The 15,562-nt window shown below is 45.6% G+C and overlaps 1 protein-coding gene across 3 annotated transcripts in view; it reads right to left on the reverse strand.

The window, feature by feature from the left end:
- Positions 1-4,194: 4,194 nt before the first annotated feature.
- Positions 4,195-15,562, reverse strand: part of MSRB3 (methionine sulfoxide reductase B3) — a 164,722-nt gene continuing 153,354 nt past the window's right edge. For 2 of the 3 annotated variants that reach the window (XM_044384635.3, XM_026500099.4), the window contains one exon: positions 4,195-7,304. In XM_044384635.3, the coding sequence (XP_044240570.2) occupies positions 7,173-7,304 (132 nt within the window). In that variant the 3' untranslated portion in view covers positions 4,195-7,172. Of the gene's footprint in view, positions 7,305-13,843; positions 15,160-15,562 lie in introns of those variants that run through there. The other variant, XM_048218104.2, reaches the window with a different exon arrangement.

The raw sequence follows: 15,562 nt of genomic DNA on the forward strand, positions 1-15,562 counted from the left end.
TCAAAACACGTGCTACGTCTCATCTCTAAACGAAGCCTTCCCTGACTCTGCCGCCCTCTCTGCTACCCCCCTTTCCTGTGGCAAAGTTCATCCTTCTCCCAGCCGAGCTCTCGTCATGCTTTGTCCACACTAACGTGTGCGCTCCGCAGCCCTCCGTGCCATTAGCTGCGTGTCTGTTTTCCCAACCACCTGCAGGCACCCAGTCTTACTCCGTTTGTGGGGTCCCGGGCCTCGCGCATGAAGGGCTCAATAAATGAGCCTTGAGTGGACGAACCCTGACCCAAGTGAGATAAGCAGGAAACAGGAGAAGTAGAAAAAAATGTTTTGATGTTCTTACTTGGCAAAGTTTGTGATAGTACCCAGTGGGGAGAAGACTTGGCATTTGTAAAAGCTGACATGACCTGTAATACAGATTCGAATTCTGGGACTTCGTCCTAAGGAAGAAATCCCTGAGAGATTTGAGGAGACCTTTAAGTTTTTTCCCTCAAGTCTCCTTGCCTTTTCCCTAAGGGCATACATAGAAGCTTCGGGTGTAGAGAACCAGAAGCCCCACTGACCATGTGTGGGGGAAAGGCCCCTCCTATATAACTGGATGTAAAAAAAAAAAGAAGAAGAAGAAAAGAAAGAAAGAAAATTTCTTTTAGACAGGCACACGATTTTGGCTGAAGTTCAGCCACATACCTATTCTAAGCTGAATTTGGGTATAACCCTAATAATTACAGTTACTCTTTAGAAAAAGAGCCCAAGAGGTTTACCTGGAGATTTTTTCCAGATGTAAGCAGGTATGTGAGAAGCGCAGTAATGAAGATGTAAACTGAATGAGGCCATTTCGTGCCCCGTGGTCTTCCCTCCAGTCGCGCGAATGCCAGGAGATGTTCCCCGGCAATCGTGAGGGTGACGCAGCACAGCCGTCTAACAGACACCAGATGCCTGGCTGGCTTCCGAGCTGTAGTGTGCAAGAGAAGGGGGGGCGACACCAAGTTCGAAAGCCTTTGCAGTTTTCAATCTGTCACGAACTGTAATCAAACAGATAAAACCTCTTTATTCCGTCAGTTCCGGGGCTAGGTCCCTCGTCCGCCCTGCACACCCGCTCTGGGTGTGGTGAGAGCCCTCAGGAATCTGTTCCCCGTCTTCAGTCTCTGACTGCAGCATCTCACTGACTTAGTGACATCGGTAAGGCCACCCTGTCGCCAGCCCCAGGGCTCTCCATCTTCCTAGATGAGAGGTTACTGCATCCGCTGTGCCAGAAATGGGGTATTTCCATCAAGCGCTTCTTCAGAATCACCCTTCTTCCTTTTTTTAAAATTTGGATCCAGAATGTGGCTTATTGTGTGTGTGTGTGTGTGTGTGTGTGTGTGTGTGTGACTATGTGGTAGTCAGAAATCATTAGGAATATTAATGTTAGCCCTTAGGGGAAAAAAATTAAACTCTCCATCACTGAAGGATAAAAGAAATCAAGGCGTGCGATGATTAATTAAGCCCTGTCTGAAATCAGGCATTCATACTGCAGATTATATTTTGGAAGGATAAACTGCAATTAATTCGAAATAAATTATATAAACCACGTTTTTCTGCCTGTGTAAAACTTGCTGCTGAACTGTAGCCCAGTAGGCAGTCTCCTACTTGGGAGGCAGGGCAGTGCCAAGAAGGAAGCCTTTGAACGGACTTGGATTTCAGTCTGGCCATGTTCTCGCTATGGAACTCGGGTTCATGGTTCTGAGCTTCAGTTCCACCATCTGCAAAATGGGGATAAGACTACCGAACTCCTATTAAAGAAAACGGATCAAGTGCCTGACTCACAGAGATGACTTACTACACAGTATCATCAAGGGAAAAAGAAAGCCCATGGCGAGGCTGAGGACTTGGGAAGAAAGCTTCCGGCAACCACACTTTAACTCTTAACAACCATCTCCTGTGCTAATACAGACACTCTGCCTTACTTTGCTTTCTAGTTATTTCTGCAGCTTTCTACGCCTTCACCCGGTCGGTACAATGCTGAAGTAAGCACTCGGTCACTACTAGAGGACTTCCCTACTGCTCGTTCCTGAAAATCTGTCGGGTTCCGGGCCAGCCTGGATGATAACATGGGAGTTCATCTGCTGCGAGTGGCGGTAATGGATACTGCAGGGAGGGAAATAAGCTTGAAATAAGAATGAGGGTCCCAGCACCTGTAATCCAACAAGTTAGTGGGTTCTACAGCCAGCCTGAAAACTGGGAAAGTCCCATGTGGGCCCGAGGATCTGATTTCATTCCCAGATCTCGGGTCGTTCTGGCCTTCACCTGTGATGGTTCTGTGAAAGCCCAAGACTCGCCTGGCCGACTCTCGGGAGCTGCTTGGTCTAGAACCTCCGGTCACTGTCTGGCCAATCCTTTCCCAGGTTAGTCCAGGACGAGGCCAGCCTCTGGGAGCAAGTGGATGGGAAGTGGATTGCTAGAATATTCTTCCGTGGCACGTGGCACTTTTTCTCGTCCCACTTCAAAATGGCAACACTTCTATCATTTCTGTAATGCACAATAAACTTTAATCAGAAGTCAGTGCAGGTTTTTGTAAACCTGCCCCCAAGGACAAGTGTTAATTCAACCTTTCTCGTATGGCAGCATCACTTAGAATTCATTCCATTGTTAAGATACGGGTAATGACAGCAGTTTTCTGACAAAATAATGCCACAATTCAAACACAGGGCCCCTTTGTAAAAAATCTCTTGATGGTTTAAAAAAAAAACCAAAAAACCCATGTTGATGATGATGGAAGTTAGAGGTACAAAGACACGGGGGAAAGGGCACATGTCAGTTTCTGCATGGAGACCTCTTCTCTAGTTCTTGGATTTGCTGCGCTGAGCCCGGCCACGGCGATCCTGCGGTTCTAGAGAGGCATGGGTGAGCGGCCCGGGTTCAGCCCGGAAAGACAAACCGGAGTGGAGGTGGTGCTGGTTGGTGAGGACAGGCCGGCGCTCCACAAGACACATGGGCAGCGAAGGACAGGAACAGCTGGAGAGGCATGAAGCCTGGGGAAAACCGTCCGACCCATCTCTGTAGAAAGATGACCACCGACAACAAATCAAGGCATTTCTGAGTCATAAAGAAATGCTTTAAAAATTCATACTAATTGGGGCGCCTGGGTGGCACAGTGGTTAAGCGTCTGCCTTCGGCTCAGGGCGTGATCCTGGCGTTATGGGATCGAGCCCCGCGTCAGGCTCCTCTGCTATGAGCCTGCTTCTTCCTCTCCCACTCCCCATGCTTGTGTTCCCTCTCTCGCTGGCTGTCTCTATCTCTGTCAAATAAATAAATAAAATCTTTAAAAGAAAAAAAAATTCATACTAATTGGCTTTCTCTCACTAAAAGTTCCGAGGCAATGGTTCTCAAACTAGCACAAGTACCATAATCCCATGGAGGACTTGCTAAAACACAACTTGCTAAGGCTCCTCCCCAGAATTTCTATTGCAGTGAGTCTGGGAGGGGTCTGTGTATTTGTAGCTAGTTCCCAGGCGCTACTGACGCTGTGGTCTAAGTCTAAGGTACACTATGTGACATCGCTGGCCTGTGGATTCCAGGATCCCAGGGCTAGGACTTAAAGAACTGGCTGAAAAGCAAAGTCTTCGCCACCTCGCCACCTCACTTTTCCTCCATAAAAGAAACAAGTCAACAAAACAAACCAAAACTTTGAAATGAAAGATTTCAACAACAAATAATCCTACACTGTAACTCTTTTGTACAGATGACTCTTGAAGGTGATTTCATCTGCGAGCAGTGAACACCTCACATATTTCCACCAACCCCTGACAAAAGTAGAAGTTTCATGGCAAATTATTTAACAGAAGCCGACGGTATCATTCCTACATTTTTATCCATGGAATGATCATGCCGGAGCTCCCCAAAGTCCGTATTTGAACCCCCAAAACGTACACAAGCTGAAGACAGTGCTGAAGTGAAGGCCGAGTAATTCTGCAAATGTTGCCCTTTCCTCAATCTTTCAGATCCCTGGAGGACTTTCCTGGGGCCTGGGGAATGGAGAGTCGGACGACCGTATGATGAGAGCCCCTCTGTGCAAAGGCCACATCAGATAAAAGGTCCTCTCTGCAAACTACACACGTATCAGCTGGGAGGAGGCCAACAGGGCAGTCTGTGGCAAACTCCAATGGTCCATGTATCTGTGCTAAACATAATAGAAGTCTTCAGGAATCAGAGAAGAAAACATTTTTATAAAGAAATTTTATTGCATAATTTCTGTATACAATAAACATAGGAAAAGGGTTCTTTTAATGAAAATCTCATGACATTTTTCAAAAGTCTTGAATTGTTTGGAGAAAAATTATTACAAAGCTCTCTAAGACAAAAATATCTGACCTCAGAACAAATGATAATCCCTTTCATAATATCCCACATTTGAAGCAAGGCATTTCAATTCAATTAACATGGAGAGGCTTTTAAATTGCTATGTCATTTGCAGTAAGTATTTAAATGCATCTAAGAAGTGAAGAGTTTAAACATACAGAAATGTTCTCTAATACAATATATACTGCTGCTTTCTTCAGATCCATCCTGCATGACTATATGGATGTCCTTTTTACACACCAGCAAAAGCCTGCATCTCCTAACGGTACAGTGAGGGCTGAGTGCAGGGGGGAAAGTCCCGTGCATTTCCTATGTTAAATGGCACAACTCCCACAGATCACATACGCCTTGCCATATTGACGCAGTTCATTGCGCTCCATATCCTGCAAAAATAAATCTAGGGCTCGACAGCTGACATTATTGCTCACCAACGTTTTAGTAATATATTTCTTTAACATAAGACAGAAATATACTGAAAGTTGATACCACTTAAACTCAAAAGCAATCTGGAATTAAACCACATGCATATACCCCACGTTTTTTTGTTTTTTTTTTCAATGGATGTTACATTTTTCTTAAAGTTGATGCTGGAGAATGTAGTAGGGGAAAAACTGGCTTTCCTTGAAACAAAGACAAAGGATTAGAAAAGGAGTTTTTTGAGGGAAATGTTAAACCCGATAATAAAAACGAGAGTTCAGAATCTCCGGGGAGAGGGGAGAAGGCCCTCCTTTCTCTTCCTTGTCTACCCCGACACAGTGGCTCGTGTCCAGCAGACCCCGGGGCAGGGTCCTATACGTAGCTGGGGCAATGTGAGAAGTGCTGTGTGGCCCAAAGGACGGATGGCCTATGTGGCAGGGAAGTCCCGGGAGACCCCTTTCCTTAGCTGACCCCACATGGGATCCTTGGGTCTCTGAGAAATGAGGGGGCGCCCTGTGTGAGGTCGGTACGGGCTGCTAGGATGGGCTGGGTGCTGAGGGTTCCATGGTCTTATATGTTCTCAATTCCAGGGGGACCGCAGGGCCTGAAGTGAAACCGCTGGGAGCCAAGGAAGGAGAAGCATGACTTACCGGGCATCGTGAAGCTAGAGCATACATGACAAAGAAGTCACCAGAATCTCAGGCAGGGCCTCCCCAGGAAGCCCGTGTAGACACGTGGAAGAATGTGGACATGACCACACTGCCGCTTTGATTTGTCACCTTTCATTTTAACTTCTCATTGTTTCCCATCGTAACACGGTCAAGTGTCCCTCTTTCTTATTTTTGTCTTGGTGCTTACAAGGAAAGATGTCAGTTTTCATAAGCTTTCAAAGATTTACAAAAGTAATATTTTTTAAAAACTACATTTCAGGATTAGCATTTGAGGCCACAAACACAGCACCCTCAAACCCGGCTCTGGCAACACCCTGTTGAAGAGCCGCTGTTCCTACCTGTGGAAACCTGACCGCGCACGATGACCTCCATCCCGCCAAGCCAAATGTTACACAGCAACGGAGCAGAGCTTCGCAGAGCAAAACCAGCCATATTGCTGCAAAGAGAAATTTCTGGCTCTTGGCCCAACTGTTTCCATACCAATCAGCTAAGTCAACCTTCTCTCTGCTTCTTTCCATTTCAAATGCTTGGGCTTCAGCCTTTGAGGCAATTAAAACCAGATCAGTTTAATTTTACGACGCTGATCTTAATTGCACAGCAATATAGTAATTTTGCCCTGAGAGTGTCCGTTGTTTTACAGATAATGTTAAGTCCCAATTCATACAGAAGGAGAGTAGGCATGGAGAGGCTAAATGGCTTGTCCCTTGTCACACAGCAGGGCGGGACTTGAGCTCCTAGTTCTATTTCAACCCCCAGCATCCTTCCAGAGGTCACCCGGACCTCTATGCACAAGATCCCCAGCTTCGGGCTCTGTCTGCGGAGTATCTTGTCGGCTCCTCTGCTCAGCCCTGGGTATTCGAATACCCGGGACTGCCTCCTTGGTCCTCTCTGCCCTCTCTTCTTTCTGCTGCCTCGCTGAGGGGCGTCGTCCCCGGTACTTTCTTTTCCACGGTGGGATGTACCGAAGCGCCCTCCCAGCCGCTGCTGGCACTAGGTGTGCAGGGACGGACTTCTGACCGGCCGCGGCAGGTGTTCTTCTTTGTGGACTTTGGACCAAGCGGGGCTCCGCAGTTTACAGTTGTCTTACATTCCAATGTTTTCAATGGAAAATGAAATAAAATAAAGGCCTAACCGTGAGGTAATGTTTACTTCTCCGCCCCAACACTCAGTGTAACCCCCTCCCCTCCAGATCTGGCAACAATTTAACATAAGGAAAGACTTTAGACCTTCACACCCTTTTAGTGAGAATAAACGACCTTAGCTCAAACTTTCCACGGAGCTGAGCGGTCTCCTAAGGCATCCGGCCGCCCGGTGGCAGGGAGGCCCGCACGAAAGCCTCGGGCCAGGTGTCTCGCCGGCCTTCTGCCCTGCGCTGGTGCCCCGCTCTCCCGGCGTCCACACCGGGCACCCTCTGCCTCTTAAGCACGGGGGGGGGGGGGGGGGGGGGAGGGGGGGAGTAGAGAAATCTCAGAAAGAAGCTATGTGCTCAAAGAAAATAGCGCCAAACGGTACTCAGGTGGCTTGGCCGAGAGGTTCAGCACGCGGGGCTCTCCGCCCGCTGAGGCTGCCCGCGGTCCCCGCCTAGTCGATAGCGACAGACACCGCCGCCCGGGGCTCTGGCTAAGCGAAAGAAGAGAAATATCCTATAGCACAAAACTGCCCTTCGATTGTTTTGAAAAAATAGATCTAAGATAGACAATTCCGAGTATTTTTTGTTAACAAGCTGCGCGTTAAGTACACTCGCTCCGCGGCCTACAGCTCGGCTCTGCCGCCCGGGGCCGGGCCGCCCGCGGGGCTGAACGACAGCGACGCCGAATTTATGCAGTATCTCTTGCCGGTGGGACGCGGCCCGTCGTCGAAAATGTGCCCGAGGTGAGCGCCGCACTGCAAGAGAAGAGCGAACACGTAAGGGAGCGCGCACAGAGCAGGCTCTGCGCCGGACTCCGGGCCCGCGCTTTAGATGGACGGCCGGCCTGTAGAGACGCGGCGGAAAGCAGCACGGGCGACTTCTAATCCGCCTGTCCATAGCGGCGGCGATGGCTCCGCACCACGTGCCGAGAATAAAAACCACGAGAACTGTGCATATCAGAGATCAGTGAGGAGCCACTGTGTGTTTTGATCTATGAAGTCTCTCAGCCAGCTGAAAAATGTCTGCAGTAATTTTATGAATTGAGTTGACCCTTGATCCCCCCTTGTAAGAAACACGGCAGAATAAAATCTCTCCCCCCTGGCATTCCTTTCGGCTTTGGATGGGTGGGTTTCAGATATGCAGAAGTCCACCGTAAAAGATACTGTGTAACTGGCCATGACGGAGGTGATGTTTGCTTTCATGGGCAGTAAAACTTAACATCCGACAAGCCCTGGATGTTCCGGGAGCCCGGCAAGGCGGTGGCCGGGCTCAACAGACAGATGTCACGGTTACCAGTGTGGCGGGGAACTGCCCCTGGCCCGCACCGTCCTTCCGTTCTGGCGTCCAGCAGGTGGAGCGCCGCGGGCGTCTCTACCCAAGTGAGCTGCATTCCATGGGGAAGGAATAAGCTCGGATCCGAGCTCCTGCCTATCCAAACACTCGGGAAGGAGAAGAGGCCCAGAATCCAGGCAGAAGCAGAAGGAGGGATGGTTGGCTAGGACGGTTTCAAAAGAAATCCAGCCCAGAGATAGTTTCTCCAGAAAGGCTGGCTCAGTGCATAAAACCTGCACTGAGCACTCCGACGCTGGGAACGACTCCAGGTGACAACCGTGTATGTCACACTGAGCCATCTTGCACCCTTTCTGAGCAGGGATGGGCGTGAGGGCTATGGAGAGATTGGTGTATCATATTCAAACAGGCTGTGAAAACACATCATCTGTCATGTCACAGAGAAACCAAAGGCTGGGGCAAATAATTTCCATTCATTCATGTAACAAATATTTACGGAGCACCTGCTGCACGCCAGGCACTGTCTCAGACTCTGGAGACACAGGCAACAACCCCTGGACTCACGGAGCTGACACTGTAGCGGGAGAGACAGATAATACACAAAGAAGTAAGTCGACTGTGTAGGATGATAGGTAGGAATAAATGCTAAGGAGAGGGGAAAAAAGAGGAAGCGATACAAAGCGTCAGAGCTGGGGGCTGATATTGCAGGTAGGATGATGAGGGGCTAATCTCCTGGGGTGACTCTGGAATAAGAAGCCAAAGGAAGTGAAGGAGTGGGTATCAGAGGAGCATATTGAGCAGATGGAAGAGTCAAGATTTAGGGAAGGACATGAGAGAAAAGGACTACAGATGATTTATTAATTCCTCTCACCATGCTTGCTTGGTGTACAAAACCCTTAGAAATTACAGGGAAAGAGAGTAGGAACTGACATGAGAATTGGGCTAATGAACCAAATGGAGATGACAAGAGAGAAGTGAAGGACCATGCTCATTACAAGGGAAAGAACCAGAATCTCAGTTTCCCTATCCTCAGTGCTACACTCAGTTCCCTGGGGTCCTCTAGTTATTAATAAATGGCACAAATAGCAACTCTGACTATATGGCACTTCCATGTTAAAAGTGCATTCTTATTTTACTGCCAACATACTGTGTCAGCTTATTAAAGAACTAAAAGTGAACCCTGAACTGATTTGATCTATTGCCTGGAAAATATGAAACAGGCCTAAAAAACAAATCTTGCACTATTTTACCACATTCTATGCAGGTTTAGGTAATATCAAGGCTGACAGCTCAGATTGCTTTTCCTTTCTATAAACAATTGAGGCCAAATTTTCAGGCATCGGCAGCTAAGATGCACCAGTAAAAGTACATATGCTCACCCAATGGACACAGGAAAACACCTATTTCTGCCTGCCGAAGCAGTCAGCGTGCAGGCCAACAGGAACCAGGGCTCTCGGTGACCAGTGTGCACGCACAATTATCCATCTCACGTGCGGCTCCGCCTCTTTGATCACCTGGCATCTGAGTGGTGGGCTTGTCACATAAAAGCCCCAGATAGGTTTTCTGGTTTTGTGTTTTAATGAGAGAATACAGCTATCTGGACAAAATAAGTGACATTACTTTTATTAATCATCTCTTGGGCATATTTAGAAAATGGTTCTGTTTACCTTACTCCAAAAATAAAACACAGTAAGGATATACTTGAAGCTATTTAGGAGAATTTATACGGTCTTCATTTCCCAACTCCTCTTGAACAAATCCAACTTAGAGTAATGTAATCTGTTGAACCGAGTTGGTTATTGGGCTGTAGTTTCATTCGCGAAATCTGGAACTGCTGTTTTGCTTACACGGAAAGAAAAACACAGATTCTAGATGTTCCTAATCCGAAATGAAAAGGGAGGGGGACGAGGAAGAGAACTTACAGTTAGAAAGAGGCAACCAACATCATTGGCAAACGACCCTACGGACTGGGGATGGGGTAGGGAAATCCTCAGAAGAGGTGTGAGTCCCCTACAAATGATAGGGATAGCTTCATCATGCTTGCACAAGGTGTTCTGGAAGAATCACACCAGGCTCCGATAACTGAGGGAGGAGCACCATTTTCAAAACGGAGCCAGCTGTTCATTTATATCTGCGCCACCACATCCATGCCCACTCCAACGCCTGCAAAGCTGCAAAGCCATTTGTCTGCAGGAAGCCTAACCACGCAGCGCCATTTCTGCTTCCTCCCAGGGACACCCAGTCTCCCATAAAAGACTATTACCCGGTTTCTTTGAAAAGCGCACAGGCCCTGAAGGTTCCTCCCTGAGGGGAACGCACATGGAGCCCATTCTTTCCAGCTTCTACCCCTGGCCGAAGGCTGGGATGATGAATGGAAGTTGTCAGTGATGCATTATTTCTTCAGCCGCCTGCGAGCTCTGCCTCCCCAGCCCCAGCCAACTGGCAATGTGTTGGGATCGCAGCACACCTGGTTGTAACTGAAACAAACTGGCTGCCCGATGAAGAAATCTCTGAAACCTGCTGTTAATGATTTATTTCAGGGTAAAATCTTTGGTGTGCATTTTGAAAGTTGTCTTAAAATGGTTATGCATTTATTGTACAGGTAAGATAAAAAACTACAACTGAATATTTAAGCTCTTATTCTGAAAAAAGCCTGAGCTAATTGTTCAAAAGAAAATTCTAAAGTTCCCAGAGGAAGCCTTTATCACCTAAGCCTCCCCCTCAGAAAAGTTGGCAACTGAGGAACCTGCAAAGAACCAAAGGAAAAGACGCCTCCCTCCCCCAAAAAGTGATTGAACATCAAATTTAACATAATTCCTTAAAATCTGACTGCAATTCTCAATCGTGTGCATAAGAAACACAAATAGTGCATTCAATGCAGTTACATATTTCCGCACTGATGTATTTCCAACTGTCCTAGAGGGTTTTCTCCCAGCTATTTCTAGGATGTTTTGGGCTTTATTATTGTCATTTTCTCTTAAGTGTTTGATCTACAAGATGAAGCAGTTTCAAAGCAGGGGCTTTTACACTTGGGCACATGGGGCAGGATAAGAAGGAGAAAAGAGTTTAAGAAGAAAAGCAATTTACTTTGCCAGTAGTATCCTGTTTTCTCCCACCGTTATCGAAGACACTTGTGTGTAAGTAGGGCTCTTTTCCTCTGTGCTTGTGATATTAATCTCTTGCCAAGGAAATGATTGTGAAGTCACCAGTTTAGCATTATGATTTTACTGAAAGATCAAGAAAGAGAGAGATGGGCTGTGAGTCTGAAACCCTATTGTAACACATGGGTATCTTTAATCATCAGCAATATATGAGTTGTCGTCTGCAAAAGATTAATAAGGTTTGGGGTTTTACCAAAATCTGCTTAACTTTTGAAAAATACCGTGTATGGGTGGATATTTACCTTTCTGTTGATTTGGCTGCCTTAGAACAAATTAATAATGGCCTAAAACAAACTGAAGGGACTCTACCATAGATTTGAGCCAGTAATAGCAGCAGGCAAAAATAGACTCCAGCTCGCGTAAACTCAGGGATCTGATGGTTTCCTTAAAGATGATTACCAAAAGTTAAGTGATTTATTGGTCTCCCATTTGCTGCAGATGTAGAATTTTGATCTAAAGAGGGAAGAATTCTGCAAGTATTACCAGAAGGGACTTACTTCTCTAAACTTCGCTTAAACCATGCAACTCTTACCTCTTTGCACTGAATTTAACTCCTGACAAAGCACTACTTAATAGGCTCGGGTTGGAGGGTCAGGGAGAAGCTGTCAAACAATTATTCATAGTAGTCAGTGAAACTGGGACAGAAACAACATATTTTATCACTAGCTGAAAAGTGTAAATAAAACTTTAAAAAATTCTTTGTAACTGCAAATTGTTAGAAAATTGCCACAGCTGGGAGAAGATAACTAAAGTGGACAAATTTAAGATAAAGACCCTCTTTGAAAGAGATAACTAGAATACAGTTGTGCAATTCAGCGGGTAGAACAGGAAAAGCAAACAAATATGGTAGCAACAAAAATCAGAATGTAACAGGGCAACCTGTTTCCTAGACAAGCAGGAATCCTAACACAAGGCACTGAAGGATCTCCACCACCCTTGCTCGTTTTCTGTGCTGTTCACTTAAAGGTCAGGCAGCGTGCTAGGCTTCTGACACAGCAGTGCGTTTAGAAGGACCTGACTGCACTATTTCTCTGAAAAGTGATGACAGTACTGAATCAATCTTAGCTTTCTCAACAAAATCTTACTAAAGTATTATTACCTAAAGAAGTCATGGGACACATGGGAAAACTACAGAGTAGTATAAGGAGGTGGTAAGTTATGGCTCCCAACACATTTATAATTCCTACTCAAATATGAGGTCTAATTCACTGCGTAGCATGATCCATATCACAATTTTAAAAAGAAAGAAAGAAAGAAAGAAAGAAAGAAAGAAAGAAAGAAAGAAAGAAACCAGGGAAAGGAAAGGAAAGGAAGGGAAAGGAAAAGAAGAAGAATCCTCAATACTGGAGTAAGAATTAGGGAGGACCACAGACCAAAAAACAAAACAAAACAAAACAAAACACCAAGCAAGTAGGTTGAGCCAACTGGTTTGTCCATGGAAGCTCAGCTCATCTGTAGAAGGTGGCAATAAGAGGGTCTCCAGGTGTAGACGCGCCATCTTTACCCCAAGGAAAGAAGTACTCCACGTAACACGTTCCACTGAGAACGTCTATGAGATGTCTAAAGCATCTAACAGATTCTTCATCAGACCAACCACATTGTTGCTACTCAGTCCAGAGAGAGGACAAGCCACGTGAATTCAAAATGCAGCAAGAATTTGAGAAAGAGGAGAAGCAGATCAGAGGCAAGTTTCCTACACCACTTCCCCCAAAAGGATGGGAGAAGCTGTGACTAGGGGAAGAGACTACATAAACTGAAAGAATAGAAGGTTAAACAACAGATAAACTGATCTTGAAAAGGAGCATTAAGAATGAGAAACTAGGAAACAAAATACAAGTGTTTACTCAGTATGCAAACCATTCAGTCAGTTACTTTTTCCAAGTTGAGACGAAAAGGATAAATGAGAAAATGGAAAAGAAAAAAACTCAAGAAAAATGTAGAACAAAAGGAAAAGAAATGTGTGGATGAAACCCACAGAAAAGAAAGGAAGGAAGGAAGACAGACAGACAGACAGATACCCAGCACACTTTGGTGAGCTATTACCACGCTCGCAAGGCAGACGCCCCCCACTCTGCCCACAGGGAGAAGACTCCAGCAAACATATCTTTCTCCAGTGCTGGAACCTGATTATTTTCCCCACGAAACTTACTACAGAGCATGTATTTTTACATATGCCTTAATAGAACAAATTTCCCTCCCTCTTCTCTTTAAATTTAAGACTTTTATTTAAGAAAGAGTTACATGCTTTCAAATGAGAAATAAAGGTGGTGGGGAAAGAAGCCAGAAGGGATAGGTCACTGTTAGTTCTTCACGCAACCATTCAGAAAGGACCCAAAGTACAGTAACAGTCACTGAGGCCTTTGACCGAAGGGCCGAGAGCTGCACCTGGTTTAGCTTATTAACATCTTTTATTAATGTGGCCCGATTTGGGCAACTTGTAGGCTTCATTTCTGTTTGGTTGCTGCATAATACCTTCATATTCGTGATGGTCTTTTTTTGAGTACTACTACTATTAACTCTGGTTGGCACAGAGAAAGGACCAAGTTTATATTGTGAATTTTAAGCATTAGTCACAGAGACATTAGAGAATAGGGCATTAAGGAAAGTGATTATCTTATGCCTCACTTTTTCTGTGCCTTTTTTTATTTGGTTCTCATGGGACTCATGTTTGAAAGTGGGTTCTGAACAAAAAGGAGGGTAGCAGTCATATAACAGCCCTAAGGCTGTTAAAACAAAAAGAAACTGTTAGTCTTAAAAGAGGTGTATTAAGTACTACGTACCTAAATTACATGTTACTATGTTCCATCCTACCCAGTTACTTTTTTGTCAAATATTTTTCATAATTAGTTTTTGTGGCAGTTATAAAAATATCAATTAAAATTCAGTTGAATTCAAACATAAATTGAATTAAATCAACTACTGGAGATCATAGGCTTTTTTGTTTTAACGTGACTCTTGATGGTCTATCTGTCTACCTATCTAAGCACCCTAGGGCTCTGGAGCTCAGTGTCCAAGTTCGAGTCTCAGCTCTGCCGCTTAAATCGATGTAGATTTACACAAGTGTAATTGTCCTTATTGTGTCTCAGTTTTCTCAACTAAAACATTAAGAAAAATGACAATATCTACCTCACAAGGTTATTGTGAGAGTTAACCAGGGCAGCTTTTAAAAACTGCTGGCGTTGAGGCCTCACACAGCCCAACTAAACGAGAATCTCTGGGGGTGAGATCCAGGATCAGAGATTTCCACTATCTTGCTCAGAAATTCATGTCTGAGGGGGCGCCTGGGTGGCGCAGTCGTTAAGCGTCTGCCTCCGGCTCAGGGCGTGATCCCGGCGTTCTGGGATCGAGCCCCACATCAGGCTCCTCCGCTGGGAGCCTGCTTCTTCCTCTCCCACTTCCCCTGCTGTGCTCCCTCTCTCGCTGGCTGTCTCTGTCAAATAAATAAATAAAATCTTTAAAAAAAAAAAAGAAAGAAAGAAATTCATATCTGAGAAATAAGAGTGGACGGAAAATATGACCTAGATAAAATACGAAGTCTGCTTTTCAAGGGAGAGAGAAGTGCTCAGGCTTAGAGGACAGAAAACTCACCAGCTTTATTTAAAAAAAAGAAAAAGAAAACACAAATTCATCAGATGGTTAGGTTCTAACCAATCTCCCTCCCTACTTGGTAGTAAATATGCCACCTACTCCCTAAAACTCTCGTGCCTGATGAAGGGGGTTAAAGGGCAAGTAGAAGAATGTTGAGGGAGGCCCACGTGGCAGTCACTTTGCTATTTCAGCTGCCTGATGGTGCCCCCTTTACCTCTGATACGTGCAACAGACATCCCCCAACAAACTACTCCGTCCTATCAATGAATTTCAGGGCCACACTACTCGGACTTTACACTGCACTTACGTAAAGCAGATTAGAACAGGACTATCTACTCTAGAATGGAATGTGCAGTTGCTCCCGTTCTGTGTACAGGAAGGTCTGGCTATGTCTCTGAGTTTAAATACAAAAGACCCACAAGTTCAAGTCTCTTCATTGGCATGACAAATCAACTATCTTTGCCTCCTCAACACGTGCTCATTTTCTCCCCTAGAGCCGGCCCTACTTTGGTGAGAGCAGAGTGGTGGGAACTAATTGGAGCATCCTTGGAAACGAAGATCGGTCCATATACTAGGAGAAGAAGAGAAGGCGTTACCTCATCACGTAGCCTCACTCTGAGCTCATACAACCTACCACTGAACCTCCTCTTCCCACTGCCCATTCTCCCACCTCCCGCCTCACACCCACCGAGGGAAAGCTGTCTCTGGGGTCTTGCCCACCCGTGCTGGGGTCATTACAGCGGAACAACAGGTGCGCAGAACTGCAGGGAGAGGGGTATTCTCTAGACATCAGATTATACAAAGCCACATAACGAAATCTTCATATGCCCGAAGAATGGCCCGTTCCCTGCTATACTCAATCAACTGAAGATGATTCTTCCTATCATTCTTTTTTTTTTTTTTAAATAGTGTTGAAGCCGATGACTGGCATTCAATTGGACTTGCTGAACACCTGAAGACTGAGATATCGTTAC

Source organism: Ursus arctos, unplaced genomic scaffold, assembly GCF_023065955.2.
Source record: "Ursus arctos isolate Adak ecotype North America unplaced genomic scaffold, UrsArc2.0 scaffold_21, whole genome shotgun sequence".
NCBI classification, from domain to species: domain Eukaryota; kingdom Metazoa; phylum Chordata; class Mammalia; order Carnivora; family Ursidae; genus Ursus; species Ursus arctos.